This window comes from Cyprinodon variegatus, unplaced genomic scaffold (assembly GCF_000732505.1).
Source record: "Cyprinodon variegatus isolate N-32 unplaced genomic scaffold, C_variegatus-1.0 Scaffold18, whole genome shotgun sequence".
Taxonomy (NCBI): domain Eukaryota; kingdom Metazoa; phylum Chordata; class Actinopteri; order Cyprinodontiformes; family Cyprinodontidae; genus Cyprinodon; species Cyprinodon variegatus.
The window spans coordinates 116,027-119,333 of record NW_015150471.1 but is presented as its reverse complement, the minus strand read 5'-3'; the positions used below and the strand labels follow the sequence as shown (position 1 = coordinate 119,333).

At 36.7% G+C, this 3,307-nt stretch overlaps 1 protein-coding gene across 9 annotated transcripts in view; it reads left to right on the top strand.

Moving 5' to 3' along the window:
• Nucleotides 1-3,307, top strand: part of tanc2 (tetratricopeptide repeat, ankyrin repeat and coiled-coil containing 2) — a 322,680-nt gene that overhangs the window by 314,049 nt on the left and 5,324 nt on the right. For all 9 annotated transcript variants that reach the window (XM_015387935.1, XM_015387920.1, XM_015387913.1 and 6 more), the window contains 3 exons: nucleotides 988-1,079; nucleotides 1,168-1,314; nucleotides 1,533-1,633. In XM_015387935.1, the coding sequence (XP_015243421.1) occupies nucleotides 988-1,079; nucleotides 1,168-1,314; nucleotides 1,533-1,633 (340 nt within the window). The remainder of the gene's footprint in view (nucleotides 1-987; nucleotides 1,080-1,167; nucleotides 1,315-1,532; nucleotides 1,634-3,307) is intronic.

Genomic DNA, 3,307 nt, shown 5'->3' with positions numbered 1-3,307 from the left:
AAATAAAATTTAAAAATCAGTTAACTTTTTTTTATTTTTTCAGTTGCCCTAATCCTCTTCCGTATGTTTATTTGTGCAAGTTTGTATGTAGTTTTAATCTCCTGGTGTCCGTACGTGTCAAGAACTGCTTCTGCACAAACACGATGCACTAGTTTGGATTTTAGCTACAAACCAGTCTGCTGAGTTGATTGCACTGCAAAAAATTTAAATCTAAATAAGTCATTTTTTCTTATAATAAGTGCATCTCTTTTTGAATTGAGGAGGTAAGTGAGACTTTTTGCCAATGGAACAAGACAATTTACATTTAAAATATGAAAAAGCAGTTGCTTATTAAGTGTATATTTTCTAATTATCTTATTTTAGAACTAAAAATACTCCTTCCAATGGCAAACTATCCTATTTACCTACTCAAATTAAGGGTAAATATATTTAATTCAAGACATTTTTACTTATTTCTAGATCATTTTTTCCAGTTTGTGGGGTTTTATCTTTTGAATATGAGAACCAGCATTCTCTTATGCTGGAAAAAAGTCCTCCTTACAAAACTGTTATGACTGGAACACAAAAGGATGATTTGATTTATTCTGTTAAGTTTCCCTGATCCGGGTTCTATTTGCAGATGTTTAATGCATCACATAAAAAAATAAGACAAAAAAAAATCAAGATTGCAGTTGTTTGATTGGGCTTTTTTGAGGTGATATCGTTTGTTAATGGTCCAACATTTGCAAATAGTTCCAGCTGTGTCCTGAGGTCTCAAAGCGACGTCACATGGAGGTTTTAGAGCAGTTTTTTTATCGTTCCTCTCCATTTAATTGCCTGTTTTCTCTCTTCCGTTCCCCATTTTTTAATGTTGTCCTGATTCCTGTGATGTTACTGTTGTCTGTGATGCGTCTCCCAGTTAAACTCTCCTGTCTCTTGAAGGTTATTTTACTTTGTGTCCTCCTCACTGTGTTTTTATTTAAATCCTCTCCCTCTTTTCTCCTGCAGGTCCAGCTACGTGGGCCATGGCCACCTCCAAACCAGACATCATGATCATCTTACTCAGCAAGCTCATCGAGGAAGGGGACAGTTTCTACAAGGTGTGAAGACAGCAAGTTCACCATGCAGTCATTCATGTTTTTTCTGATCCATCTCCAGATGTTAGAATATTTTTTTTTCCTCTAACAGAAAGGGAAGGTGAAGGAGGCAACTCAACGTTACCAGTACGCTCTCAAAAAGTTTCCGCGCGAAGGCTTTAGCGAGGACCTCAAGTCATTCAGGGAACTGAAAGTGTCGCTGTTCCTCAACCTGTCCCGATGTCGGAGGAAAATGAATGTAAGTCAGGGAATTATTGATGCTTAGCTCCCTGTAAGTTCTTGTTTTAATGCTGTAAGTTCTTGTTTTAATGTTGTAAGTTCTTGTTTTAATGTTGTAAGTTCTTGTTTTAATGTTGTAAGTTCTTGTTTTAATGTTGTAAGTTCTTGTTTTAATGTTGTAAGTTCTTGTTTTAATGTGGTTTAACCCATTTTTTTAATGCCTTTCAATCTTTTTAGGACTTTGGGATGGCTGAGGAATTTGCTACCAAGGCACTTGAACTGAAACCAAAATCGTACGAGGCTTACTACGCCCGAGCGCGCGCCAAACGCAGCAGCAGGTAACAACTTTTTATCCCTTTGAAGATCAAGAGTTCATCTGCTATAACTCTTCACTCTTTCCCTTCACTCATGGTGGTTCGACCCTTCTTCGTTTCTTACCCTTTTTGTTCCTTCCTGATTTCATTTGTACCAAAAATAAACCATTTTTACATGCACTAAAGTCATTTCCTAATGTTATTCCCCCTTTAGAGCAAATACTAACCAACCAGCAGCTGTTTGCTTTCAACAAATCAAACAAAAACAATTTAAATGGCTCAACAAGACTAATAGAACAAGTGGTTTCTTCCTTTTAAACACAGCAAGCTACTTTTAATGACTCCTGTGAATAATTAAGCCTGGAAGAGTCTTAGCTGCCTTCTAATAGGTCAAAGCTGCCACTTCATTAATATTTAGAAATGGTTTCTCTCCTGAGGTTTTAATGCAGCTCCATTCAGGTTTCTGCGCTAGGGTTCCAACAGGTTTCAACTCCTTTAAAGTTTGTGAATTAAAAAGATAAATAAAATAAAAAAAGAGTAAGTTCTTCAGAAAATGACTGAAAGCCGCCATGACAGGACACCAATCCTTGAAAGCCCTTGAATTTCTTCTTTGGGGGGGTGCAGTCACACATTTTAATGACTGCTGACTTCTGTTTTGTTTGGCTCTTCATGTTTTTGTCCCCCAGACAGTGATGCATGTGCATTGCAGCGCTAAATGCATGTGTGCAATCTTCCCAAAGGTGACCTGGTGAACTACTAATGAAGTGTCATCCATTAGTCGCTTAATGCTATGCCTACAAAAAGGATGCAATGTTTGCTAAGTAGTTGTCAAAGGTCTTTTTATAGTCGTCTTTGTTTGCTGTTGACTGCAACTTTTCCTGCAACAATTTGCTCAGATTTCTCCTTAGTCTTACCAAAGCACTTCAGGCTTTTAAATCTTAATTTTTATCACACCCAGTTTTGCTTGGACCTCCTCACATAAGCAGTGTGCTAATCTATTTAGATAATCATCTTCCAGTTTGTAATTTACTATAATAAAGATAGGTAGACCTGACAAATTTTCTTTTGTTGAATATTCATTTATATGCCACTAGATGGCGTCAGTGAGTATTTGAAGGATATATGAGGATTCAAGAAATGAAACGGCTTGCAACATATTTTCCTGACTGCTTCAAAAAATGTATATCTTTTGTTTTTTTCTCATTATATACATATATATGTATATAATGTATACAGTATACAGTCCGCTTTCTTTTTTTAAAATCCCTATCCAACAATTTCCAAGTGACGCTTGTTTTCTAAATTAAATTTGAATTTTATTAAAGTTGTTTTTAGGTGACATATTCAGCTATGTCAGTAGGTTAATTCTCCTTACTGCAGTGCTTAAATCTGGGAAACGTGGTCCCAAACCCGACCTTGAAATGTCCTTTAATTTGATGTTAAGCAGGGTTTGGAAGCGTTGCTGCAAACCAACCCACATGCTGCAGGTTTCCTGTGCCGAATGAAACGAAAAAAGACCAACTATACCTACGTAATGCCTACATTAGCTTACAATTTCCAGAGCTGCTGGTGAAAAACGCTCAATTTTATACTCTTGCATTGTGTTTTTTTAACCGAAAATCTAAAAACTGCTTTATATTCACTAACCTGACTCCGCCAGATGGATTTGCTCCGCATATCCATCTGGAAACCTTCCGT